Consider the following 27,711-nt stretch of genomic DNA (forward strand, 5'->3'; position numbering starts at 1 on the left):
TGTGTGTGTGTGTGTGTGTGTGTGTGTGTGTGTGTGTGTGTGTGTGTTAGAAAACAGAGACAGAGCAGGGTATTAGGAAAAAGAAAAACTCATGTTGAATCGGACAGTGTCCGCATTAGTTACTCTTCTGTTGCTGTGGTAACATATACTGACAAAAGCTAGTGAAAGAAGCAAGGAGTTATTTTGGCTTGTAGTTCCAGAGCACATCATGTTGGGGAAGTCATGGCAACAGGCAGGAAAATTCTGGCAGCAGGAACAGGAAAGTAGCTGATCACATCTTCATCCATACACAGAAAACAGAACAGGAAGTTCCATCAGACTGTAAAGCCTCAAAGCCTGCCCCCAGTGACATACTTCTTCCCATGAGGCTACGTGTTCTAAAGGTTCCAAAAACTCACCAAAGAACACTACCTACCACCTGGAGAGCAAGGATTTAGATGCATGAGCTTTGGGGGACATTTGTTATTCAAATAAACACAGATGGTAACTGAAAGACAAACTTAATACTTGGAGGAAAAAAAAAAACCTATCAGTAACTAATGAAAGAAGCAATAAAAACTTTTAAATATTCAAACAAAATGTATCTTTAATAACTAAGAAAATCTTTATTAATGTCACACAAATATGGCTCCCTATTATTAAATAAATTTGGAATTAATTTTGCAATCATTATAATTTGGCTATAATATTGACTTCCTTCTTTTTTAAGTTTTACTGATTTTTAATGTTCATCAGTTCATAAAATTAACATAATTATCTGCTCACACAATTAAAAACCTTGGCCTAAATAAAGAGTAGAATAGATGTTCTCTTATACTTCTGACTGATTAGACAAGACATCCTTTCTAATGGTCCATTCATGTAGAAAGTATTCTAAATACAGCAAGGTAAACAGAATATGATTCATAACAAATACTAAGTATCTACTAGGTATGTGTTGTTTATGGTTAGGAGAACCATCTCTGATAGTTGAACTTTTGGTTTTGAATGAGTGACTTTAAGTATCTAGCAAATAAAATTAATGAACAAATAGTAGCAGAGAGAAGAGGCGGATAGGTAAGCAACATGAACAGAAAAGTCTAGAGTAGCCTGATTGAGAGAGCCAACAAAGATAGCAGTATCAAGTCAGGGGCTCACAAACATCCAGCAGAAATCAAATGGGGAAGCAGAAAAAATCAGGTGGAGGTCCAGGCTGAACTTTCTCTCCCTGGGAGGAGCTCTTGACTTCCTTCTCCCACAGAAGATATTTTTATAGTAGAGATAAAACCTGTTTTAGAAAGTTAACCTTTTAGTTGTTGCCGAGGATGCAATGTTTCTAATGCCCTTCACTCTTGGTGTTTTTGTTCTTTTTTTGTTTTTTTCCCATTACAGAGCTAGAGGCCAAGTAGCCTCAGGACAGGGAGTTTTGGAGGAGATAAGGAAGGACCTCTTTGCTTCCAAAATTCCCTTTCAACAAGCTTGAACAGCACGTGATAATTTACCATTGATAGTACAGTATGCTTATGAAATGGTTGTTTTGTTATTTTGAATAACAAATTTTGATCTTACTACCAAGAATTTTTTATTTTTATTTGTGTTTATTATAATGAATTGTGCTATAGTAATTCTTACATATATTTGGTTTGGTAGATTTAGAACTTTTTGATGCTATATGATTGAATTACAGTTAGTTCTGTTATGATACAAGAAAAACGTTCTCTCAAAAGCTCACTTCAGTATATGAATTTGAATGATAAACACCATGAGTTTTATAGGAACCCCATAGATGGGACACAATTATTTGGAAACATTTCTGGTCTCTCTCTCTCTCTCTCTCTCTCTCTCTCTCTCTCTCTCTTTCTCACACACACACAATTTGAGAAAAATAGCATTAGCATTCAATACAGGTTAACAGTTAAGAAATCCACGACCACTACAGTACACAGTCAAGATGCTTTGAGAAGGACTTGGAGCTTGCTTATGGAAACATTTTAAAATGGCTGCTGCTTGTGAGTTGTGAAGTGTGAGGGGAGGTCGCCTTGACACTGAATGGGCATGACTTGTCTAGGGAGGCAAGCAAGGCAGTGAGATGTGCCATGTGCATTCTGGGTATTTCTGATGCTTTTGTCATGGATGAACATGCTTTTCTATACTCTCCCAATGTGTTTCTCATGAATGAAATTACAAACAAGCAAAGCCAAAATTCATGTTTTGCTCAAGTCGGTCCATGGTCTATCAATAACATTAGAACAAATTTTAATGTTTGGAAATAAATATTGTAGTAGAGTTGGCCTCAGCACTTCCGGCATCTGTGTCATGCCTTGTTCTTGCAAACCCCTTGGAAAGGAATGAAAAAATTGTTAAGATATTGTTGGTTGGGGAACTGACCTCTTCAGAACCCTGTAGTAACAGGCACCCTGTGCCAGACCCTGACCAGGTAAGTGGCAGTCCTGGGGATGTGCGCATACATCTGAAAAGCAGGGCTCGTGAGCATGGGCCCAGAAAGCTTCATAAGCATGGACAAGGCAGAGGCTGCTCAAAACTAGAGGAACCTCACCTGTATTTCAGAGCCTCAGTACGCACCAAAGTGTACACTGGGGACTGTCCTCTTTCCAGACTCAACATCCGTACAACCGTGCTTAAATACTTAAATGCTTTCTTGGTTGCACAGGTCTGAAAAGTGAGTCGGGAGCCCTCTCAGTTTATAATATTTTATGCTGTTTTATTAAACCTTTAAAAATGCCTTGACTGCTTTAGAAATTGTCTTCAGTCCACCTTCCTACCACAGATGCCATGTCAAAAATCAGAGTGGTCAACAAAGCTAGCCCAGTAACTCTGCTAGGACACTGACAGTTAAATTTCAGAGAAGAATAATTACGAAGGGCACAACATAAGACCAGGGAATTAATGTCCTTAATATTTGTGAATGTGGAAAATACAGTCATTAGATAAAATTTTGCAGTCAGCTTTACATCATTTTATTGAACACCCTCCATAGTCAAGATCAACACCACGGGGGAACACATCGCCTGCTGTTCACGAATGACTTTGGGTGTTCTCTGTTGCCTGAAGAGACTTCACCATGGTTGACTGTGTTTACATGCCAGACTTTAGGTAGGAACTTGCCCTCAGGTGTGCAAGGAAGGAGCATTCCCATCTCAGATAAGGTAGCTAGTGTTTGCTAGTTTTGATCACTGTGTTTTATGAGAGTCTGTGCTTAGCACGGATACTAAGGAACATCTTATACAAAAATCCTTCTCTAACCTGCATCTTAAAAGACTTACACTGAGTGGTAGTAACTTCATCATCATATATGAAGGGTTTCGTTTGCGAAACCATATTTTTAGGGCCAGCCAACTGACCATCCCATTGTACCTGAGAATCACAACCTGCTTGAATTGCCCTTCTCTTTGTCTAGAGAGACACATGTCCACATGTCTCAATCCCTCAGAGAAGAGAAGCCAGAGCCACCTCAAGTTTTAAAGTTCTTTTGTGAAAGAGATAACAACAAGGTTACTTAAGTTACCCAGGTAGGGCTGATAGAATTTAGACTGGGTGGCAAAAACAACAAGCATTTTTTTTCTCTCTCTCAGTGTCCTGTTTGCATCCATTTTCAGGATGCTAGCATTGTTTCAGTTGCAGATAGCCAACTAGTTGTGCTCTTCGTGTCTTTTCCTGTCTTCATGTGGTGGGCAAGTTAATTCTGATTGTGAGACAGCAGAACCACTTAAGGGTTCTTTTCTCACAGCCTGATTATTCATTTTCTGTGTGATATTTTAGTTGCTGTCCTCCCATACTGTGGTGTTCCATAAAGTGGTGTTGCTTTGTGGCGCTGTGAGTGTCTGGGTTTGTGCACATGCATTTTAGGACATTTGGACAAACACAGAATTGACTAGTAATGCATTTCTCAACATACATCCCTTCAGAATGTGTCCCTGTTAGGACATAGACTTGCTGTATTCAGTGATCTAAGACTATAGCTCCTACAATGACCACTTCAAATGTCAGTACACCCAGAATTATACACATAGTGCAGGGTGGGAGGGCCAAATATTCAGTACTTAACAACAGCCGAAATGGATTTAACATGCTCACAGTTTAATGGAATTTATACAATTTGATAAATTAGTGTACTTTTTAATGGACACTGATGTGAGTCTTGAACATTTATTACTATTTGGGAATCATGGTTTAAATTTAAAGTTTAAATCCTTTACAAAATTAAAATCAGATTTAAATCTAAATTTAAATTCTTTACTGAATTTGAGACCCAAGCTCTTCCTTCTTTATCTATTCTTCAAATCCATCTGTTTTGAAGTGTGACTTTTGTGCTTTAGTCCATAACTGCTCTCATGAAATTCAATACAAGGTCAACTTGTCCTCAATTCTTTCTTTTTTTCTTTTTCTTCCTTTCTTTACTTTAAAAGAATTATTTTTTTAAGAGAAAAAAATCAAAATGAAAAATCTGGTTCTCAGAACCTGACATAAACTTCACATTTAATTTTATGTATGTTGGGAATGAGAAAAAGGAAGATTCTCTCTTTTGACACTTGGCATAAATCCCTGGCTTTCTGATGACTCCAGGCGATTAATAAGTGAGAGTAAAATATATTAGTTTTCCTGGTCAGAATAAAACAAAACAAAACATGCATTAAATGTCTCTGGGTTATAGATTTTTTACAAAGATACCTAAGATCATGTATACATTTTTGACATGAAGGTAGAAGTGTCACTGTGTATGTGTTAAAAGGGGGTATATGAGAGGGAGGGTGCGAACCAGAGTGCAGGAGGAATAGGGAAATATATTCAGTGTACTATACATATGTTTAAAAAAATTGAAAGTCTCTTGGTTATAAAATTGAACGTAGGTTCAATTGTTTTGGTTTGGATAGTCTAGAGAAAGATAGAAGACTTAACAAAATTAAATGTCTCCTTGTATGTCAACACATGCCTGCCTACCTCTTTTCTCAGAGAAGCAAAGAAATTTGTGAATGAAAATGAAGGCGCTCTTGGGAAAGGAAAAGGAAAGAAGTGGTTTGCATTTAAGATGATGATGGCCAAGGTAAGCATTTTCATAACTCAGTCTGGTCAGAGTCACAGTGACCCGAGAGAAAGAGAGAGAGAAAGGAGAGAGAGAGAGAGCACTGTGTCTGTTCTGAGAGGGCAAAACCAACCTTAACTGTTTGTGTGCACACAGCAAAAGCTCAAATACTATATTTCATGGTCTATCTGTTGTATTAAAATTTGGAGTGGAATTTAAGATTATCCTTTAAGATAGACTGAAAACTTTTAAATAGTTACAAACACTGATTTATACCATTTATAAAGTTTATGCCATTTATAAAATTTTACCACTTCCAGATGTAAAAGACTGTGTAGCCATTCCATGGTTGAGGCTTTTTACAAATGTCTGTAAATTTAAGGGCCATAACCTCCCTACTCCATATATCCCATATCCCTTTCTTTCTGTCAGGAATACCAACTAGACACTGGAAGGAAGATAAGAAAAAATGGTAGATTAATACAAATACCCATTTTGGAGAAATATAAGAAAGAAGCTTACTTTTATATGCATTTATTATGACCAAGCACCACACTGAATTCTCTCTATAAAGCTGCATTTCTCACAGTGAAGTTGGTTCATAGGTATTGTTAGCACCTCTTTATAAATTCTGTGAAAAAAAACCCAAAACACTGTAGTGAGTTGTATTTTATGGAGAGAGTGAGGTTTTCAAGGAAATTGTGAAAATCTTCATTTTAAGTACATTCAAATAGTTACATTTATTTGCCTTTTATCTTTTAAATGCATTCAGACATACTCTGTGTAGCCTTGGCTGTCCTGGACTGGTTTTGTAGATCAGCCTGGCTTTGAACTCACAGAGATCTGCCTGCCTCTTCTGCCCTGAGCACTGGGCTACAGGCATGTGCCACTGTGCCCAGCTGTTCATGCATTAATATTAAACATGGAATTTATGTTAATCACCTTATTAACACGGTTCTTATTTTATTGTTGTCTGGTAGAATAAATAGATCTTTTTAAGTGCTCAGTATACTCCCTGTGTGTTTCTGTGTGTATGTGGGTGTTTTGGAACTGGTAGGTGATAATGTTGCTATTTTTCTGTTGTCAGTCTCTCAAGTAACTGGGATTATAAGCATGTCTGACGATCAACTTTTTCTTTTTAAATTAAGTTATGTGGGGATGGTGGAAAATAGTGAAAGAAGTAGATCCTGCTGGGGTTTTTTTGTTTGTTTGTTTTTACAAAACAGCAGTATTTGGTGTCACATAGTTCTTCAGAAGCCTTTGTCTTGGTATTTTGGGGAATGGGAGAATAAACACCTACAAAATACATGAGATCTTATCTTATTAGTGTTTGACTTTGTTTTCAGAAATGGGCAAAATTCCTCCGTGATTTTGAGAACTTCAAAGCTGCTTGTGTCCCATGGGAGAACAAAATCAAGGCAATTGAAAGTAAGTGTTCACCAGATCTAATCATACAAGGAAAGCTCTCTGAGAATAAAGCCTCATAAGCTTTTCACAGACCTTTCCCCATATGGGGACTCTTGAGGAAATTGAAAACCAACCAAACTGCCAACACAACCAATAAAGCAGAACTCCACTCCATCATTGCCCAGCTTTGTGTTAGCTGGCTGTAGAGACGAAACACATGAGATAATGGGCTTACAAGGATGAAATGTGTATTTTGGCTCACAGTTTCAGTTCTCAGGGCATAGTTACCTGGCCTCGTTGCACTGGGCCTGTGGTGGTTTGATACATAATATTGGGATTGTGTAGCAGAAGTAGCCCGACCACTGCAAGGCAGTGAGGAATCAACCTGAGAGACAAGGAGGGGCCTTGGTCTTGTATCCTTTCCACGCTATTCTCAGTGACTTAACTTCCTGACTTTGAGCCTCCTCCTCCTAAAGGTGCCACATCCTCTGTGCAACATGGCCCCTGTGGAGCGTTCCGTACCCAAACAGTGTCATTGTACCTGTGCTTATCAAGGACAACACCGGAGACTTCACTTCTTCACTTTCTTGTTTTATTCTGGGCAAAAGCACTTCTCTCTCAGGTGGGAAAGGTAGTATTTTGTACAATGACACTGCCCCATCCTGGGAAGACAGTGGATATATATCCTTTGGAACTTTAGACAATAATCAAAATGACAGTGTTTAAAAACAAGAAGTCTTAATAGCACACATTCAAACTTATAAAGAAGAATAAATTTGGAATTTGCTATCTTGATGTTTGTAATAAACCTTCATTCTGTGCAACACTCAGCATGTACAGACAGGCAAAATATGTTTAATATTCTTCCAATTGCATAAAAAAGTAATTAAATTTTAAATACTGTAAAAAAGAGTGCATCAGTAAAAATATTACAAGTAGAGGAAAATGAATATTTGGAAAAAACACACTGTTTTGGCAGGTGTGATTCTTAGGGTTATGGCAAAGATCTAAATTTCATCCATGAGTGCACAGATCTGAGGTTAGCTTTCCGGTTGGCTAAATATGCCATTGTGTAATTGATATAGAGGCTCCACAGGAAGATAAAACAACTGATAACCATTTCACTGACATGACTGGGCATGTTCAGAAGTGGCTGTATCTCTCTTTCTTGGTTCCTCAGTAAATGACAGTCTTTACAGTATACTAGTCCATGATTTTCACGTCTCTCCACATGTTCCTCATAGCATACCTCTCTTGCCATAGTTTTCTTCAGTGTTTCTCCCTATTCAAAATTCCATTTTTAAAAGTGAATCATTTAATATAATCTTTTTCTATTTTATGCTCATTTTTCTTAATAGAGATGAAAGCAGTTAGTTTTGTTTACACGTAGAGCCCACTGGAGCCTCAACAAATATACATTGAATAAAATTATAGACATATTTCCCAAAGGGCCTACCTCACTTTAGGTATTAATAAAAGAAATTGCATGAAAAAAAATGATATTGAATCTATAGTTCTCAGTGGCACAGCTGAAATATGTAATCTAGTCTCCGAAAATACAACATGTGGAACATTAAGATACTGACCAACGGCCAGCAAGATGGCTGAAGTAGGTAAGTACCACTAAGCCTGATGACCTGAGTTAAGACCTCAGGACCTACAAGGAGGAGGGAACCAGCTCCTTTGAGTATGTCCTTTGAGTCATACATGTGCATCATGACTCAAACACACACAATAAGATTGAGAGACCAAAGAAAGTAAAATTAGTTTTTTTGTGTTATTGGTTTAAAGCACAAGCCTGAACAAAGGCCAGATAGGCGTAGACATGTCCAGCCACCTGTGGGGAGGAACCAGCCTTACTGCATTCTTTTCCTACCCACTAGAGATACCATTGCTAGGATACTGGCCCAGATTACCCCTATCCCCAAGACAGCCAAAGAAGAGAAGCCAGACCATTAATGGTTTGGGGGCCTTCTTGTAGCCAATCAATTCAAAATACAACATCCCCACTTATATTTCAACCAATAGACACATACCAGGCAGGAATTCCCCTGCTTTGGGTGTACTGGGAGGGACTGGAATCTTTAAATCAACCACCTACCCTGAGTATGAGGCTCTCCGCTTTCAACTGTTGCAGTGGTGATGGTGTTAGCCCAAGCTATAGCTTGTAATAAAAAGATCCTTATGTGTTTTGCAAGGGACTCGAGTCCTGGTGGTCTTTTGGGGTCTTGTGAATAGGACAAAACAAGATAAAAGCTTAATATAATTTAAAAATTAGAAAACTTATTTAAGACAGGCCTTGATCAATTTACATGGAAAGTACTTTGGGTTAGTCCTTACCCTATCAAAGATTACCTGTATGTCTTTCAGCAATATTTTTAGCCCTCTGGTTTTTACTGCACTTCATCTGTTGTGCTATGTGTTATGAGAAACTTGTTATTTTTATAGCTATGTAGGAAACAAACAATAACAAATTATTTCTTTTTAAAGTATACTGGAACATGTAGGCTCCAGCCTAGTTCAGTAGCAATGCCACGTCAATGTGTGTCTTATAAACAAAGGTGGAATTATTTTATTGATTAGAATTGTATACAGGAATTACAGAAATGAAATATATAAATGTATATATATGAATTACTTACACACACACAATTACCAGCTATCAGAAGTGTCATGAAAATGATGCTAACTACTCACACTTTCTTCAGTTATTGTTTCTTCTTCCTTAAGTAAATTTGAAGCATCAAAATCTGGTCAGGTAATGGCCTAGTTCCATTTCTATGTATAATTTGTCATTTGAGCGGTTGTCTTATTTCTTCACCAGGATTGAGCCTTTCCCTCAGCTGTGAAGAACTGGCTTCCTATCAGCCACCACCTTAACTTTCACTTACTCTACGGCACCATGGGTCTAACCCTCCACTGACATTACTTCACCTGATTGTCAATGTGTCTCTGGAACATACATTTCCTTCCTATATAACGTAGCAGTAGTTGAGTGGAGTTGTAGTAGAGCTGAGGGAGGAAGGATGCCTCGTTCCAGATCATGTAGCTTTGAACTCTGAACAAGACTTCAGAAGCTTCTTCCTTTCCACGCATGACTAGCACTTCTGCCAGGTCGGTGGATGATGAGTGCAGCAGAATCCATGGACAGTTGTTGTATCTGGGGAATTTGTTATCATTTCTCAGGTGTTTACTCTGAGGAAGTTCTTTCATCAAATATATGTATTCTGTAATATTTCAGTGTACTAATTATAGTCATAGGCATACCTCATACCACATACTTTCAGATTTCGGTCTGAGGTGGCACTTATGAAATGTGCAGGACTGAGCTGTTGAGTGGAATAACCATCTCATAGGGATTACTCTGCCAAGGTGGAAAGGATTTTGTTTGTTTGTTTTTGTTTTTGTTTTTTTTTTTGAGACAGGGTTTCTTTGTGTAGCCTCACTTTGTAGGCCAGACGGGGCTCTAACTTGCAGAGATACACCTGCCTCTCCTTCCCTGAGTGTTGGGATTAAAGGTGTGCATCACCAACGCCCAGCTGGAAAGGTATTTTTCTAAGATGGTCTTTGAAGCTGAACTGGATGGAAAATAGCAAGCAGTGTGACATGGAAGCTAGTCTCTAAAGATTAAGGCCTTTTCTTGTCTGCCATTTGTATACTTTGGATAGTCTTTTTCCTCCCGCTCCTCTATCGCTACATCTAGGGCTTTATATAAATTCTTCAGGTTACATTCTTATACAGTCATTTCCAGCCCAACAATACATGATGTATAATTTATAATTAGCTTTAATGTATAGTGACATCTAAAATTAGTTATGCTTTTGAGTGAAAATTATTGCAAAATTTAAGCAATACAGATTTTTACTATGTGCCTATTTAATTATATTCTCAAATTCTTTTTGGAATAAAGTTGACTAAATATGTTCCCTATTTATAAAATTCATTTCATTACAACAGTAACATGAATGGTTTTCTCTGACAGAAATGACAGTTTAATTATACAGGAGCTCCAGAGACGTTATTTTATTGCTTTGAATATTAAAACCACTTTAACATATATCTCACGTTATCTTCAAAATGATCTTGGCAATTACTCATAATTTCGAAAGTGCTCAGTAAAAGTTCACTGTGTGCTAGATATCTTTCTAAACACCATTGCTACTGACAAAGATGGACCAAACTCTGCTCTCACTGACTTCTGTATGTGTTAATGGTGTGCGTGGTTGGCGAAGAAGACAATAACTTATATGCTTGAGAATAAAGATGGTATGGATTATGGTAAAAGACATATTCCACATAAAGCAGTAGCATACCACTGTCCTCCTCCTTTTTCTCCTCCTCCTTTTTTGTTTTTTTTTAAGACAAGTTTTTCTCTGCATAGCTCTGGCTCTCCTGGAACTCACCCTGTAAACCAGGCTGGCCCCAAACCCAGAGATCTGCCTGCCTCTACCTCCCAGTGCTGGGATTAAAGGTATGCACCACCATTCCTGGCTTAAGAAGTTGTTTTAAAATAATTATCTGTTACAAATTAATTTATATATATAAAAGGTAGAAACAAATTTTCATACTAATGAGATGGGTGTGCTTATGTTTATATAAGTAAGTCTCAGCTTAATAGTTGGTATGGCAGAATGCAGGGCATTGTCAACATTATTCAGAGCTGATTGATATTTTGATCATATAATCATTAATGCTGAAAATGCCACTCTGAATAAATATGTACTACATAATGGCAGAAGTATATTTAGGGCTATTTAAAAACTGTCACAAATTCCATCCTAATCCTGAGACAAAATTCATTCAATAATTTTTTTTTATATAGTTCAAGTCAGCAAATGAAATACAAAATTTTAACATCAAGCATTACAACAATTCAATCTAAATATATACTAATTTACGTGCTGGGCAGTGATGGGAGGAAAACATGAAAAGTCGTTTTTCTACATAACAATTTTATTTCTGTAAAACCAGAAGTTTTCTGTCTCACTATTTCTCAAATCCGGACAAAGCATCTCAGACAATGCTCATTCGCATTGCTGCCCTGATGGCATTCATGGTGCCAAGTGGGAGCATGTGCTCAGAACCAAGGCTGCAACACAGGCCAGCATTGCCAGAGAGGCCTCAGATCCATTCCATTCTGTGTTTGATTTTGAGTGAAGTTTTGGTCGCCATGTTTTCATAAGCCCTTTAGTTTTGACATAATTCACAGCCACATTTCAGTTGTGTGATTCTGGGGTGACAGCCTCCAGTTTACAGAGTACTGGACTGATCACAATAACAAAAATTGGTTGGGGTAGCTTTGTTTTTCAGACTAGAAATAGCTTCAGATAGGCAACCCACAGCACAAAATCTAAATCTCATATCACCCTGCTGGTCACGTAACACAGGAAATATAAAGCAAGTATGTCATTTGATTTTCTACCTCTAGACTCATTTGAGAAAATATTGCTTCATATGCTAGTTGCATGGTGGTATTTACACTGTGCTCATAAAGCAGGTCATTTACTTACCCTTTCTGATTCAGAATTATGTGTGTGTGTGTCTTATTAGCCATCTGTTCAAGAGAAAATTATGTATGATGACAGTCTGCAAATTGCATTCCTTAATAATAAATAACCAGAGGGAGAGGTGAAGCCTTAATCTTTAATTTAGAGGAAACACAGGAAAATTCATGACAAGAATATGCATGTACTTAATTTTCACTTTAATACACATGAAAGAGTTTTAACACATTTATAATGTACTATAAAGGCAGCGTTTATCAATTGTGTTAAAAAAATAGAATTAGCTATTTCAGGCTGCAGGCCAAATTGTGAATTTGAATAGCCTTAAAAATTACTTATAGATATTCTTTCAGATATGAGGGTGCATTTCACAGTTATTTCACATATTATATTAAAAAAATGATTTTACTACAGTTCTACCCGAGGAACCATCACATCATGATTAAGAGAGACATAGATTTGGGAACAAAAATTGTAGATGAGGACTGCCTGGCTTAGAAGGCTGGCTTATTTCTTACCACTGCTGTGCCCATCTCACAGGAACTTGTTGACTACATGGGCTAGTACACAGATTCATTGCATTTCAGTTGTAATTAATCAACTGTGTATCACTCAATTTCTAAGTTTCAATTTGTGTGTGTGTGTGTGTGTGTGTGTGTGAGACTAATAGAACTTAACCCCTTAAGCATCTAGCAGCAGCTAAAGTGGATGTAGGTGAAGTTCTTAGTATACCTGACTTTCTGAATGTTGAGAGATGCAAGCTCTAATCATCATCCTGATGGAAATGACAATTTTTCATTTACACCCTTTTGGCTACATGGTATAAATATTTTATTTTTTAGGAAATGTCAGCAATCTCCACTATTATATAGGAGCTAGCATAAATGGCTCTATAGAGAGATTATTTTCCCCTTTTTGTATTGAGAAAGAAAAATGTACCCTGGCACGTGGATGTTACCAATCGCTCCACTGTATCAGCTACAGTACCTTTGCCTTGCTATTTCACTTCACCCATTGTGGGTCAACTATGGATGGAACCTGTCTCTGGATACCGCAGTCCCTCCGACCATGTCCGAGTCTTTTCTGAACTCATCCTAGGTTTGATGGAGTCAGTATTACTGAAGTTCATTTTCTTTATACTTCAGATTTTGTAGAGTTCACTTTCAAATAAAAGAGTTGTGGAACTGATTTCAAAGAGCCCAAGTTTCAGTTTGGATGCTTTAGTCTTAAAAACATGTTTTATTCATTATGTAGAAGTGTGTGTGTGTTGGGGAGAGAGGATACTTTCTCAAATATGAATTTTGCTTTTGCTTTTAAGTGTTTTAAAATCTACTCCCAAGTCGCTTATTTGCCTGTGGTTGTATATGAGCACTGAAAGTGAGGGCCATGGTGATAACAAGATGAGAAAAGCTGAATAAGAACAAGCAGGCTGGGAGGGAGCATGGAAGGACAGATGGGAAGAAGAAAAAGAAAGCAATGAAAAGAGAAAGGGAGGAAGGAAGGAGGAAAGAAAAAGAGAAAAAGAGTGAGGGAGGAAGGAAAGATGGAAGGGAGGAAGGGAGACTCCATGCTGAATGCTCAGTGGCTACACCAGGGGCTCTCCCATGTGTTTGCACAGAAAGCCTGACCCGAGCCATCTTAGAGGCAGTTGCTTGTACTTCTCCAGTAAGTGAAGACTGCTTCAATAAAACATGATTAGTGAGCCTAACTGAGTGGCCACAGATAGTTGTTACCAGAGAACAGAGATAAGAGCTGTGCCATGGTACGAAATCACTGGGAGCCAAGTAGACGATCAGATGTCCCAGGAAGGTCAGGTCTGCTTTAGGGTTGTGAGCACAAATTCTTGACATCAAAATCATTGATTCCTTCCTTAACATTCATTTACAAGTTGACCTCTAAGCAAAAACAACAAAAACCTGCTCCTGTATTGTGGGAATAAAAGAAATGGTAACCAGAGAACAGACCAAGCTTCAGAATGAGAGGCAGTATGGGCGAGGTGTGAGGTCAGCCTCACCTTAGCAAGCAGAGGCTGGGATTTGCTCTGTTGGAGCCTACTCTTACCTGTAGGAAGGCTTCCCTAAAAGGAAAGTTTCAAAGGCAGAGGGCTAAAGAAGAACTTTGGTCCTTCTGGGACCAAAAGAACTATGGCTCAGACGGACCGTGCGGGGTTTCTGAGTCTCTACGCTGATGTGCTTTGGATGACCAAAAGTGGTAATCCGTAAGACTGAGGGAATGAAAATCTAGTGAAGCGATCACCAAAGAAACCTGGGCTTTTCTATATCCTACTACATCTCATTCTGAGTTTTAGAGTTCCTATGCTTTTTTTTTTTTTTTTTAATTTTGTGTGTGTGAATGGTTTGTCTCTGCGCATGTCTGTGCACTACATGTCTGCCTGATACCCAAGGAGGTCAGAAAAAGGTAGAATTAGATTCTCTGGAACTAGAATTACAGATGGTTTGTGAGCAACCAAACTGGGCTTGTTTTGAAGAGTAGCCAATGAGTGTTCTTAACCACTGAGCCAAGTCTCCAGCCTGGAACTCTTACTCCTTCTTCTTCTTTTTTTTTTTTTTTTTTTTCCTCACTAATCTCAGCTTTAAAATGTTTTCTGTTTATGCATTTATTTTCGTCTCAGTGAGAATCTGGGATATTTCTGCTTTTTGCCAGAGCAGGTGTGAGCTGACAGTCTCTTGCCTGCTGCTGTCTGTTGTGTCCCCTAAAGCTCAAATAGGATTTTGAAAAGGCATGTGTCTGAACTGCAGCCCCACTACCTAACGCCTGGCTGGTACCTTTGATCACTTTGTACATAGTGTAAGGTATTGCTTTAGGACACCCTTACCTAATGTGCTTTGGACTCCTTTCAACTGCATCTTCCACCATTTCTCTCTTCCATTAGACTCCAGTCACACAGGCTTTCGTTTTATTTGGCTGTCCGAAGCTCTTGCCTGTCTCAAGATCTTTGTCCATGTTCTTAACTCTGCTCCAGAGGCTCTTCCCTTAGCTTGGCATGCTGCTGCCTCCAGTGCCTGCTCCAACCACATCTTCTCTAACATCTTCCTCCAAAGCTGATCTAAAACAATAATTCCCTCTCCATTCTCTCCTTGTAGGACCTGTTTGGTTATCATTCTCACTCACACACTCCTTATATAGTCTTCACATGTATTTGAATACATGTAGTGCATTTGCTGTTCCTTTACCTCACTGAAACATCAGTCCTCAAAGCAGCCACACCGCCTGTCAGATTATGTTCTGTATTGAAGAAAAATTCTGCCGGGCAATACTTAAGATGTGCGGTACGGCTCTCAGCATCTGCACTGTCCCTGTAAAATGCCAGTAGCAACAAGGAACAGCAACATATGGTTTTAGAACCATCCATGAAGTTAAAGTTTTTTTTTTTTTTCTGAAAAGAGTGTGTTTGGTATGTTTATTATTTGTCCAAGAAAAAGGACACTGCAGTCACGATGGTTGTCCCCAACAGCAGGCTGGCTGTAGAGCTATTTACTGCTTTCCATTTATCTGCTCAACCTAAGGACTAAAGCGCATGCTGTGTGTGGTGCTTATAGCTTCAACGCTAAAAGGAACACTCTCTCAGACAGACTCTGCAGGCATGGGTTCCATTTTACAGTGACATTCCGCAAAGCTCCTTCATTCTGCGTCCCACGAGGTGCTGCCATGCCATTGAAACATCCTCTCCTGAGAAAGAAGAAGAGCGATCGCCAGTGTGAAATAGTCCGATGTGTCAGTTTGCAGATGTACTTCCAGTTTTTTAAATTTTATGTGTGTGCGCGTTGGGGTTGGTGGGCATATGTGTGCAGGCTGGCCAGAAGAGGGTATCTGAGTCCATGGAGCCTGCATTACAGGCAATTGTGAGTTGCCTGATGCTGGTGCTGGGAGCTGAGTTCCTCATCCTCTGGTTGAGCATTAAGTATTCTTTATTGCTGAACCATCTGTCCAGTTCTGTGCATGTTTGCTTTTGAGGGCCACTAGGATAAGGATAAGTTTTTCGTTGTTGTTGTTTTGACTTTCCTTCAACCTTTAATTTTTTTTTTTTTTTTTAAATAGGTCAGTTTGGTTCATCAGTAGCCTCATACTTCTTGTTCCTGAGGTGGATGTATGGCGTTAACATGGTTCTCTTTATCCTGACATTTAGCCTCATCATGTTACCAGAGGTAAGGTCTGGCCTCTAGCTTGTGAGGGATACTGAAACAAAGTCTTAAGTGATTGCCACCTCCCCATCCCCATTCACCAGTCTTTCTCTCTTAGAGTGACTAACTATGATCATTTCTTAAGAGGTAGGATTCACAATCAGCTTAACCTTCAAAATATTACTCAGAACCAAAGGTCCTGATCCTTGTTCTGAGGGCATATGACCCTCATGGAATTACGTACAGCATGCTGTGCTTGTGTAAGTGTGAGCTTTGTGTGGGAAGAGCCCTGGCTTTAATCAGAATCATACTGGGTTTGCATTCCAATGCTTAGCACTATTGGTCAGCGGGAGACTTAGATACCCATTCAGTATTTAATTTTCTTTTAAGTTTGTTCTTTACACAGCTGAAAGCTCTAGCTCTTTTTTTTCTATTTTTTTCTTGCTAGCAGTACTACTTTCTTTTTTTTTTAAATTAATTTTTACTTTTTTAATGTTAATCACAGGTTATTTACTTTGTATCCCAGCCATAGGTCCCTCCCTCATTCCCTCCCAATCCCATCCTCCTTCCCTCATCTCCTCCCTGTCTCTCTCTCTCTTTTTTTTAATTGGAGGGACACATACTAGCATCATTTTCATACAATAAAGTTTCGTATCAACATAGTCATATCATACATAGTTTGTGGAGTCGGTGGCCATGGAGTGTATTAGGATCAAAGTCAGAAAAGTAGAGGCTCAGAGTGAAGCAGAGACAAAACCCTGAGCTGGTATAAGGGACAATGAGTGGAGGCCAAACCACCAGTGTGCTTGCAGGCTTCAGACTTCTTTGGGTGTTTATTCTACAAAAGCTGGGTGAGAGTTTGTTTAACCTACAAAGGACCTGTTCTGGGACCAGTATTTTAAAACCAGTTTGTTTAATACAAGATCGCCAATGGCCTAAACTGGGTGTTTGAATGACATTCTATCCACCCAGTTTAAAATCAGTGAGTTCCCCTGCATTTGTAATGAGCTGCCTTGTCAGTAGAATAAGACTGCCTTCCAGCCATAAAGAGACTAAGGCTTCCCAAGGTGCGAAGAGCGAAGTACCTTCAGTTCCATAGTCTGAGTTTCACAAGTTCATGACGCACATTGTAGAGGAGGTTTGACATATCCCCATTTGAAATATCCCAAACACACCTGTATTAGGCGTTAGGTAACTTAGTGACAATTGCTAAGTTATTGCTAAGTTATTTTTGGTAACTTGGTCTGGGTTTAGGACCTCAGTTTCTTTTCTTACCCAGATTTTGCTTTTTAGTCAACTAGTTCTATAAATCCTATGACAATTCTGGGGACTGTCTAAGTCTGTTTGGCTTAGACGACAGTGGGAATAGATTCTCTCAAGTTAAGTTTCAGGCAGTGTAGCCAAATGTGCGTATCTCACCCATTTCAAATGAAGCCAGACTTTTTCTTTGCTTCTCTACCTAAGGATACCTGAAACTCTACCCTCCACTGCCTACTGTTACTCTCCTTAGCCTCAGAGGAAGGTAGAGCCTGGAATCTTTTACTCACGTGCTGTGCTAGCTCTGCGCAAAGGAAATGAAAGGCTGTTGTTAATTCCTTTGATCTCCACAAGACTATGTAAAGCACTCTGCCCTGGCAGAGTGAGCTGGGAGTGTCCTGCCTATGGATACCTGTTCACCGGTGTGTGTTAGATACTAAAGGACATTCTGTTTCCTGAGCAATGCTTTCTAACTTCTGAATAGGAACAAAAGAGGATGAGCCCTCTGTGAGTTAGCAGAAACACCAGATGCCAGAGTGTGGCATCTCCCAACCACGTGGTCATGTTTTAGAGTTGCCTTTTCCCAGCAGCCCCACCTTGCATTGTTTTGAGGGATGAGCCCTTTTGTCCCAGACTTAAGCGGTCTCCCCGCAAACCCAATACCTCAATTACCTTCTTTCTCTGGGCCCTCCAACTTTGGAGTGAAGCTTTGTGTGGAGAAGGCAATTCATTGTGTTCAGACCAAGAAGCCAAAGTAGCCAAAGGGCTGAGGTGTCAGATCATGTCCACTTGTACAGAAGGAATCAGGAAGGAGTAATTCCTAGCTTCTGGCTGGTTCCCTTCTGCACTCGAGCTTTAGACTGTGCTCACCATCTTCCTCAGGGGGAGACAGTTCATTTCACCCACGAAGAAGCTTTTGCTTGGCAAACTGAGGGTGCTGGAGGATGCTCTATGCGTCCTCCCTATGAGCCTATTCTTGCCTAATTCCTAGTGCAGTGCTCCCGGGTGCTGTTCCCCACTACACTGCTTTTCTCCTTAGCCTGTAGCACGGATTCAGGGCAGAAACCCTGAACTGAAGATGTCGCAGATGCTGCGCTCATTAGGATGTGAGCGTTTGCTTCCTGTAGAACTAGAACGCATTCGGATGGATTACATGGCTGGTTCTCCTGAAGCTTCAGTCCTTTCCCATGAATCCTCCTTCCATTTCCTCTCCTATGGGGAGCTCTCATATGAAACTGTGCAGTGCCATTTTGATAAACAGTATGTTGTTCCCGAAGATACCTCTCCTCTTCTAAGTATGGTTACTGTCATGGTGGGAGTGAGCGGAAGGGCTTCTCAGCAAACCTCCCGGGGGCGGGGGGACTGTAGTTGGCCTGCTTGCTCTTCACCCGGTGTACTCGGGATCCTTACATTCTTTGTTCTTAATTCCGGACTTATTGGATTCCCAGAAAACGAGACCCCACATGGAGACCCACAGAGTCCGAATGAAAAACTGTCCCAAGTGTTTGTAAACGAAACCATTTATGATCACATGTGGGGCTCAGATTTTGTTAACTGCTCTTTTTGCTTTGTCTAGTACCTCTGGGGTTTACCATATGGCAGCGTACCTAGGAAAACAGTCCCAAGAGCGGAAGAGGCATCTGCAGCCAACTTTGGCGTGTTGTACGACTTCAACGTAAGTTTTCCCACATAACTGTCTGTAGGGGAACAGCTTTTCCCTGTTGCTATTATTCTAAAGCACTAGACCCCCTCACAGGGCTGGTAGAGTGTTTTAAGAATGATGCCCCTGCCTCTCGCTTATAAAAGACTGTATGTGTCAAAGTGCGTATAAATAAGGAATAAATAATAAATAAGGAGTAAGTAGGAATATTGACTACGTACTAAAGATGAACTCACATCCCAAAGAATTAAATCAGGTTTTCTTTTCTCTTTGGAAAAGAATAAGAAAATATTTTTGCAAATGTGCTTTTTGAAAAATCTTATGGGATTCTTGGGAAACTCATTTTTCTACTTCTTATTAACCCCTTCACAATTTTATACAAGATTCGTACACAAAATTACTTAATAGTCACTACTAAAAAAAGTTAAACATTTATATACTGAGAAATATCAAATTCTAAGTAATTATAAAAAAGTACTAACTTACTAAAGTAAATAGTATTCTGTTTAGCACTGAAATTAGTTTTATTTAACACCATCGTTTGCTTCAGGGGTGAACTTAGTGGACCTGGGAAGAGGGAGCCTGAACTCAAGAACTGGTTCTATCAGATTAGCCTATAATGAAGTCTATGGGGCATTTTCTTGATTTATGATTGACAGGGGAGGGCTTAGCCCACTGTGGGTGGTGTCATTCCTGGGTAGGCAGCATTCCTCCATTAATTTCCGCATGTTTTAGTTCTTGTCTCTAGGTTCTTGCCTTGAGTTATGCCCTGGCATCTCATGTTGATGAACTAAAACATGTCAGTTGAATTAAATCTTTTTCTCCCCAAGCTAATTTTGATTAGTGTTTTATCACAGCAACAGAAAACAACTTAGAACATTTAATTACTATGGCACAGATTTATTCCTGCCCATTGAAATATCATTTTTGGGTATGATTTAAATCTGTGATGATGCAATTCTATGAATTCTTTAAAAAAAACACTAACCAGATCAGAGATGTTTGGAAGCATGCAAGTAGGTAAAGATTCAAGGAAGAATTTAGGAAAAGGATTATTCAATCAATTTTTTGTTGTTTGAAGAACCAAATTTTGCATATTGGAAATGATAAGGATTTAAAAACCTAGATTTTCTCTTCATAATCCATACCTGTATTCATAGATATTTGGTTTCTAAATTTTGAGTTTGTTGAGATGGGAAAATGGCTATTTCCTAGTCTCTTCAGCTCTTAATATAGCTCTCATGAACCCTGCTTTCTGCCACCATAGTTTGACTGTTTCTATATTATTTTTCTCAAACATACGAATCAGATGACATTTAGTCTTAGGAATCTCACTGAACAGAAATCCTGACTGACAGGAAGATTTTGTTTTAAAGCCATGTGATGAAAACAACAGAAATAAATTTATATGGCCAGTACCAGAACACACATTTTAAGACAGAGTTCTAGTTTCTAAGAGGACACAGCGAGCTACTAAGGAAGCGTGAAACATAGGATCATTAGTAAGTCTGCCATTTTGAATCCTAGTTGGACATTTCATTTAAATAAGCATTTATTCACGGAATATAAACATGCATTGGCCTTACAAAACTAAATGCGACATGTTAATAGGAGGAAGATAGATAGGCAACTAGTACATGATATGCTGGGCAGCATATTAGCACAATGGAAACAAAAATAACAACAGAATGAGGGTCCTGGGGAGTTCTGTTCAGGTGTAGTGTCGCAGTTACTCTTCTAGTACTGTGGTAAGATACTATGACTGAGGTCACTTATATAAGAAAGGATCTAACTGGGCTTGCATCTCCAGAGGGTTACAGTCTGTGATGGTTTAGTGTAGGCATGGAAACAGGCAGCTGGAGCAGCAGCTGAGACCGCACACCCTGACCCACAAGTAGGAAGCAGTATACGCCCTCTGCTTCCTGCTTGTGGAAGCCCGCCTCCAGTGACACACCTCCCTTTCAAGGTCATACTTCCTGAACAGTTCAGCTTGGGACCAAGTAGTCGAACATAAGAGGCTATGGCGGTATTTTCTTTCAAACCACCACATATGATTAATTCTGCTGGAGAAAGGCTTAGTTGTAGAGCCTTGTTTTAAGTCCTTTGAAAGGCAGTTCTAACCTTGAGACTTTATACTTTATAGTTTTATTGTGGTATAATTTGTAGACCATTCAATTCACCCAAAATAAGATTGTGATTTGATAATTTAAATTAAATGCATACAGCAGTAATAACAAGCCAGCTTTAAAATCCTCCCATCACCTGCTTTGGACCTCTTCTATGCTTGTCTGCAGTAAGCCCTCATCTCGCAATCTGACACAACTATTGCATCTATTTCTTTTTCTGTTTGCCTCGTCTAATTTTTTTTTTAAATAAATGCAATCTTATGATACTTTGAATTTATAGTCTGGTATCTTTCAGTTATTATGTCTTAGATTTACTTATGATACACATGCATCATAATTCACTGAGAAGAAAGAAAACTGTATTGTCTGGCTTTAATTTCCTTTGTTTATCCATTCACTGATGAGTGATGCATTTCCCCAATGTTTTGGTTATTTTTTATGATGCTACTGTGAGTATTTGTTTGAATGGTATTTGTGGACACATGTTTGTTTCTGTTATGCAGATAAGTCAGAGTAGAGTTACTGGGTAAACCTTTGCCTAACTTTCCAACAAGTTATTGATGTCCAGAGTGATTGCATATTAAATATTTCCACAGTAGGACATGAGGATAATACTCCTCCGCATCTTTAAGAGTTGACATTCTTGTACTTTTTGACTTTAGTATTCTCTATTGAAATTGTAGTAGCGCTTCTTTGTAACTTCAATTCACATTTTCTTATTACATACTGACAGCATATTGCATATATTATGTGGTACAAAGTGATGCTGCAATGTTATAATATAGAATAAAATGATTAGATCAAGCTAATTAAGCTATCATGGAACTTGAATATTTAATGATTTTGGTGATGAGAACATTTAAAATTTACTATCTTAATATTTAAGTGCGCAATACTTGGTTATTTGCTATGTTTTGCAATAGATGTAAACATAGATATAAAAATCTTGTATATATTCCTCCTGCCCAAGTAAGGCTTTGTGTCCTTTAATTATAATCACTCCCCTGAGCTCTGGAAGCTTCATTCCACTTCTTGTCTCTTTGTGTTTGGTTGATTAGATTGAACATAAATGAGAACATGCGGTATTTGTCTTGCTGTTTGGCTTAGAACACAAGTAGCACCTAGGAAACAACAGCAGCGCAAAGCTTATTGCATCAGACAAGGCTAGATTTGTGGTTACGGCAAGGTAATGAGGTCTTCTATATTATAGTAACCAAATAAATAAATCCAGCCAGACTCTAATAGGATTCACTGAAGGATCCTTGGGAAATAAAATTAGCAAACTGCTCACTGAATAGGATTAATATTGTTACTCTATGAGATGTTTTAGTTTTATGGGTCTTGAAGTTTGAGAAGCTTTGTCTGCTCTATTTTCTTTGAAGATTTTTATTTTAACTTCGGCAGGGAAAGAATTTGACTGATATCAGCAGTATTCTGTTTTTCCATTTGTGTCAGGAGAAAGAATTCACTCCATCCTCACATAAATGGGAACGAGTGCCATGGAGACAGTTGTATGGATAACTATGAAGACAGTGATAACTACAGATGAATAGAGAACACGGTAGATCTAAAGTCTAAGTAATAACTTAGAAACTTGAAGATCATTTATTTATAACCAATCCTTATTCTGGGGATGATGAACTTTACCATTCCTGCTTTACGGATAGGGAAACCAAGGACTCCTAGGCTGTGCAATTTCCCCTCAGTTCTTCAGGTAGTAAATGTCAGGACTGGGATTCTTTTCTTTTTCTTCTTTTTTATTTATATATTTATTAATTACAGTTTATTCACTTTGTTTCCCACCTGTAGCTCCCTCCCTCCTCCCTTCCAGTCCCTCCCTCCCTCTTCTCCACCCATGCCCCTCTCCCAGTCCACTGATAGGGGAGGTCTTCCTCCTCTTCCTTCTGATCCTAGTCTATCAGATCACATCAGGACTGGCTGCATTGTCTTCCTCTGTGGCCTGGTAAGGCTGCTCCCCCCTCAGGGGGAGGTGATCAAAGAGCAGGCCAATCAGTTCATGTCATAGACAGTCCCTGTTCCCCTTACTAGGGTACCCACTTGGACACTGAGCTGCCATGGGCTACATCTGAGCAGGGGTTCTAGGTTATCTCCACGCATGGTCCTTGGTTGGAGCATGAGTCTCAGGAAAGACCCTCGTAGGTCTGGGATTCTTAACACAACTCTGAACCCTAGAAGCTAGTCTTTATGTGTACTGCCAGAGGCTGCTGAGTTTTTATTAGGAGTTTAGAACATAACATCATTTTACATGGAATTACTATAGATGTCATCCTCCCCATGCCCAGCATTCTAAAAACGAGGAAAAGTGATCTCAGGGTCTTTTGCTGAGCAAGCCCTAATCAACTCTCTACCCATGTCCTACGGGCCAGCACCAGTGTTTCTGTCCTAATTTTCGGTAGAATTCTCACGACTGTTTCTAGAAAATTGATTCACTTTGTTCAATTCTGTGTCCATGGCAGAGGGAAGGAATGGAAGCAGTTCAATCTCATTTCCTATCCTGGTAGTAAACTTGTAGTTTCCAAATCAGCTCCTCAAATGGAAAGGCCTATTTCTTCCTTCTCTTGCCTCAGTTTTGACTTCACAGAGGTATTTTCTGTTTATCATAAGGTAAATCCAGAATTCCATCCTACCTCCTCAGAGGAGAACAGAAAGCTCTGCATTCCTGCCTCCAAAGAAGCACGAGGAAGAAAAGGTGTGTTCTGGTCCAGGGCAGAGATGACTGATGGATGGACAGTCAGGCCGCGGGTTCGATCGTTTCTTCCATGTCAGTTTAGTTAGGCCCTTCTTTGAAGGCAAAGGAAGAAAAGAAAACCCTTAACTCTGTATCGATAGAACATTGCAAGTAGATGCAAGAATGACCTCTTGCGGTAGAAGAATCCACTAAGTAGAGAAGGTCAGAAGAAGTGGGCACGAAATAGGGAAATTCTAAGTAGCTTCTAGCCTGTTGAATATCACTTGGGAATCCTGGTGCTTCTATTCCAGCTTGCCTCTGTTACTTAAAGTGGTTTCCTCAACTCATCAAAGTCTCTAGTTGGTAGTAGAACAGTATCATGTGACACACATGAGAGTTTCCAGTTTTATGATTCCTCAAGTCACAAATTATCATTCACAGAGCAAAATAGTTTTGATCCTTTCACTGAGTGCCAAATGTTAAGTCTTACTGTTCAGGAAGGAAATCTATTTTATTAAAATTGTGAGAAATAGAGAAACTATCTAATATGTGCTATAAACCAAACAGACGGAAATGTTACAGATGGAATTAGTAGAATTAGAAAAAAGGAGTTTAAGTTAATCATTTTTGTCATTACAAGAGAATATTAATTTTATTGGAGATAATTAATTTATATAGAGAAAGGGTTTATTTTTTTTCATTGTTCTGGAGAGTCTATTTCAAGGTCAGACAGACCTGCAGCCCTGTACATCTGGTACAGGTGCCAGTTGACAATGGTAAGGAGTGGGTTTTGGACCAAACTGCTCACCTCATGCCTCAAAGCAAAAAGGGGAAGAAAAGACAATACCCTTGAGTTTTCTTTCTGATTGTTCATGACAAGGAGCTCCCCTTAGAGACTGTCTCCCACTAGGATTGGCCTGCGGACCTTTAACACATGGGCTCTGGAGAGGGCAGTTAAGATGCAGATGGCAGCACCTGGTAAGAAAGAATATGTCCCTGTGTCAGGATACTTCAAGACACAAGGATGATGTGGGGAAAGAAGGAAAAAACATAGTTTCAGTACCCCAGGAAGGAGAATGACGGAGGAACAGGTGGAATTTGGAAGGTGCTTAAGCTGACAGCAGACACTGACATCACAGCATTGAAGAAACATGCTTGGAATAAGATGACTGCAGTCAGCTTTCCAGCTCGAGGGCACCTTGTACCGTGTGGATGGGTAACCAGTGAGCTGACTTTGCCTTCTGTTTTCTACTGGTCAGAGAGGCATGGGAGTTAGAAGAAACCTTTGAAGGGTCAGGAGAGAAGAGATAACACAATCATAAGCATTAAATCTTACATCTAAGACTACATTTCATCTTTATAACAAGCCTTCAAAATGGAGGTTATTAATGTTTTTACAGTTGCCAAAAGCAACACAGAAAATTAACGGATTCATGGAAATTCTAACTAAATTCTGGTTGACTTCCATGTCAAGCTGCTTGTTTTACTTTAACATCTCATCTCAAGCCTGGTTCTTTCATATCCCCTCCTTTCAGCATGTCCTTGAAGGACCTTGGTTTGCAGTCCAAGACAGGGGTTTTCTTGTTAACAGCTCTTTTAAACAATCCTCCAGAGTAACACTGATTACTCTGGAATGCAGCTCATGTCAGTGTCTTCTTTTAGTGCATTGAACACACTCAGAGAGATTTTTGTGTCTTCTAAACAGAATAATATAGCTTCTATTTTAAAAGTGTTTCAGTAATTCAAATGCATCTTTATTTTCAGGGAAGTCATTTTAAAAAAGTGAATGGCTTTAGTTTCTTAAGAAATAGGAAACAAAACTTTATTACATGAGAAGGCTCAACATTTAAAGGAAAACTTTTACAGTGAATAAAGGAGAAAGAAGCAGGAGATAGACAAGTGGAGCATCCATAAATCGTGTCAGGTCTGATACTCACAAAGGAAACTGAAAAGGAAAGACTATTTAGGGGAGTCTGAAACTAGAGGGGAAATCACTATTTGTCCACTCTCTCAGTTAGGGTTTCCATTGCTGTGAATAGGTACTATGACCAAGGCAGACTCTTACAAAGAAAAACATTTCATTAGGGCTGGCTTACAGTGTCAGAGGTTTAGTCCCTTATGATTGTGGTAGGAAACATGGCAGAATGCAGGCAGATATGGAGCTGGATAAGGAGCTGAGAGTTCTATGTCTCGACTGGAAGGCAGTAGGAGACTGTGTACCACAGTACACAGCTTTGACGTAGCTTGACGGTATATGACCTCCAACCTGCCTCCACAGTGACATACTTTTTCCATCAATGCTACACCTACTCCAACAAGACCATTCTTCCTATTAGTGCCACTCCCTATGGCCAAGCATGCAAACATATGAATCCATTGGAACCATTCCTATTCAAACCACCACATCCAAGATAACATGGTTCTATCATATATGCCTCATATGTTCAGTTAATAAATGGCACTATGCATTATATGTTGCCTCAGTATGAAGCATCATGATGTGTTCTGGTGGACCTAAAGTACAAAAGATGGAGGATGTCTCCAGAAGGAGACCTAAGCGGCATACCTACTCCCAAGATATCTATCTGCTGGCTTGGAAGTGAGTTACCTCCTTCAGTTTGGATCTTAGCTTAGTATCTCCATCATTAGACTTCAACAAGTTTAAAATACAGGCAGTATGAATTCTTTGCCACACCATTGTTTGAGCTTAGTCCAGAGCTAGGTCAACAGACACCCACCTCCTGCATAATCCTCCCTTGGTGACATGACCCAAACATGTCACCCAAACAGCTGGCTAAGCTTCTTGGGAATAAAAACAAACTTGTACAATTTCCCTTTCTGCACAGAAATCTGGGTGAGATATCCTGTGACTAGAAGGGGTGAACATCCACTCATCTGTGAGTGACATTTTTGTAGCCTTCATAGGCAGGAAAGAATATTGTCTGGACACATGGCCAAGGAGTAGCAGTATCTAAGGACTGTTCACCCTTGGCTAACATGTTCGCTTTACTTCCTCAATACCCTGTGTAATTTTCTCAATAGGCTCCTAGAGGGTTATTAAAGGAAGAGACAACTCACACTCCATTTTACAATCTAAGTTTTTCTCTTGGTTCATCACTTTTTTATCCTGCTACTCTAAGACTTCATTAAAGTCTGTGTAACTTGTGAGAGAGAGCCTTCAGTCTGCTGTTAGATTTCATGTTGTCCTGCATGCTGGGGGTTGTTCTGATGCTGGCCCTCAAGATCTGGGTTACTCCCTGGATATACTTATCCTTGTTGTGTAAACCTGCCTAAGGCATACCTGATTGGTTGATTAAATGGACTGTACCTGGGCAGAGCAGAGTGGGGTAGGCATGGCTAAGGTTCCTGGGCTTTTGGGGACAGGAGAATCATGAGAGAGAGACAAATGGGAAGGGAGGTAGAAGGAGGACTCCATGATGGGTTAGCATGGAGAAGAAACGATGCGGGCAGTGAAAAAGGACTCCAAGGACTGCGTGGATGGGAAAAAAAACACCAAAAATAAGCAAGTACTTATAAGATTATGAATAAAGGTTGGCCAGATAAAGATGGTTAAGGTGGATGACATTGAATGGGGGTTGGGAAATGAATGGTGAGGTTATTCAGGTAGCATAAGTAGATATGGCCCAAGATAAATAAGACAATTATAAAATCAGGTGTCTATGTCTTATTATTTGTGATAGTCAGTCAAATAATATCACCGCAATAATTACAGGGCTAAAAATAAACATTTACATAGGCCAACGCTTTTTAAAAAAATTCCACAACATCTGTACTTGTAGAGTCGAGAGATGTCATATCCTATCATAGATTCTTTTGCTTTAGCAACAAATTACAGATTCCATCACTGCAGTCAAGCCACACCTAGCTAGACAAAGATGAGGCTTC

At 39.3% G+C, this 27,711-nt stretch overlaps 1 protein-coding gene across 1 annotated transcript in view; it reads left to right on the forward strand.

The window, feature by feature from the left end:
* Positions 1 to 27,711, forward strand: part of Tmc1 (transmembrane channel like 1) — a 175,569-nt gene that overhangs the window by 97,519 nt on the left and 50,339 nt on the right. The window contains exons 6-9 of the mRNA XM_055614177.1: positions 4,951 to 5,041; positions 6,367 to 6,448; positions 15,991 to 16,097; positions 18,907 to 19,005. Of these exons, the coding sequence (XP_055470152.1) occupies positions 4,951 to 5,041; positions 6,367 to 6,448; positions 15,991 to 16,097; positions 18,907 to 19,005 (379 nt within the window). The remainder of the gene's footprint in view (positions 1 to 4,950; positions 5,042 to 6,366; positions 6,449 to 15,990; positions 16,098 to 18,906; positions 19,006 to 27,711) is intronic.

This window comes from Psammomys obesus, unplaced genomic scaffold (genome assembly GCF_907164565.1).
Source record: "Psammomys obesus unplaced genomic scaffold, mPsaObe1.curated_primary_1811, whole genome shotgun sequence".
Lineage (NCBI taxonomy): Eukaryota > Metazoa > Chordata > Mammalia > Rodentia > Muridae > Psammomys > Psammomys obesus.